Consider the following 1,636-nt stretch of genomic DNA (forward strand, 5'->3'; position numbering starts at 1 on the left):
CCGGCGGGTGCAGCGGTCAGGCGGTTGGCCTAGAGGTTAAGGTGTTGGTCTCTCTTTCAAAGGTCTCGGGTTCGAATCCGGGTAGCAACCGAAATTTTTTTCTCTCTAAAATTGTCTCTTTTCACCTCCTTTCCTGCTCTCTAGCAATGTTCTGTCGTCTGCTTCCAACTCTTCCTTCTGCCCCACACCCCCTCCCCTCCTTTGCCCCCTCCTCTGGGCTCCTGACTCTTTCTGCAGCCTTTCTACTTCTACTCCTTGGCTCCTTCTTACTGCTGTCTTTCTGCCACACCCCTGATCTTCTGGTAGGAAAGATGTACACCTAGCATTCTCGGTCAAGGGCGAAAAATCTCGGAGTACTAGTGTGCAAGTTGCGCACGTTAGAGATCCCTTGATGGTCTAAAATCGATAAGGGTAGGCCTCGGCCTCCACCGGGAAAAATTCTAAATTTTCTTCTAACTGAAAAAGTTTAATGTGTCCTGCACGCTCATATGACCATGCAGTTGCGAGCGCCTTAAAACACTTACCAAGGGAAAGAAAGCCAAAACAAAACCCAAAAAATTCAGAGGTCTAAAATATCCTCATAGTTTTGATATGGGGGCACTCCTTGGGAATTGTGGTCCGTGATGTAAACAGAATATGAGGTAGAAGCAATATCTTGTATTTGTAGCATGGTCTTGAACTGAAACTGAGATGAAATTTTAGTGAAGACAAGAAATCAAAATGACTCAAAAGGGAAATTAACATCCGAGTGCCGACGGCCGGCACATCGAGCATTATATCCATTACAAGACCATACTACAAGTTATTTTTTAATCAGCTGTTTCCACTTCCGTTTCTTGTGTTTTCTTCACGGACCACAATTCCCGAGAAGGGCCGCTATAGGTGTTAAAGCTATACCATTTCACCTGTTTCATTACTCAAACTCTTACCAAGACTAACACTTAACTATCCAGACCACGCCGCCTGAGTAGGCAGAAATCCTACTACACACCCGCCATGGTCGACGAACTGCGCAAGCGCAACAGGCTGTACTTCCTGGACCCAATCACCAAGCTCAAACACTTCCACGGGTTTCCATGGAAACTGACGCTACAGATTATCAAGGTTCTAATGCTCACTACTCAGGTGAGTGGTTTGATTGATGAGTACAAGCTCAGGTGAGTGGTTTGATTGATGGGTGATAACTCTGGTGAATGGTTTGATTGATGGGTGATAGCTCTGGTGAGTGGTTTGATTGATTGGGGATAGCTCTGGTGAGTGGTTTGATTGATGGGGGATAGCTCTGGTGAGTGGTTTGATTGATGGGTGATAGCTCTGGTGAGTGTTTTGATTGATGGGGGATAGCTCTGGTGAGTGGTTTGATTGATGGGTGATAGCTCTGGTGAGTGGTTTGATTGATGGGGGATAGCTCTGGTGAGTGGTTTGATTGATGGGGGATGGCTCTGGTGAGTGGTTTGATTGATGGGGTATAGCTCTGGTGAATGGTTTGATTGATCGGTGAGTGGATGGTTGGCGGGTGCTCTGGCGTGGTTTGCTCCTTCTTTCCTATAAATAAAATATTTCATCTCTATCTCCCCTCCTTCTTTTATCTGTTTGTTACTCTCTTGTAACACCTCTAATCTTCGGCACTTATAGG

General features: G+C 45.8%; 1 protein-coding gene across 1 annotated transcript in view; it reads left to right on the top strand.

Moving 5' to 3' along the window:
* The window catches only part of LOC101858276 (mucolipin-3), a gene marked incomplete in the record, with an annotated part of 73,219 nt that overhangs the window by 40,209 nt on the left and 31,374 nt on the right, over window positions 1-1,636 (top strand). Inside the window, 1 exon segment of the mRNA XM_005099872.3 lies at window positions 954-1,125. Within this exon segment, the coding sequence (XP_005099929.2) occupies window positions 954-1,125 (172 nt within the window).

Source organism: Aplysia californica, unplaced genomic scaffold (genome assembly GCF_000002075.1).
Source record: "Aplysia californica isolate F4 #8 unplaced genomic scaffold, AplCal3.0 scaffold00228, whole genome shotgun sequence".
NCBI classification, from domain to species: domain Eukaryota; kingdom Metazoa; phylum Mollusca; class Gastropoda; order Aplysiida; family Aplysiidae; genus Aplysia; species Aplysia californica.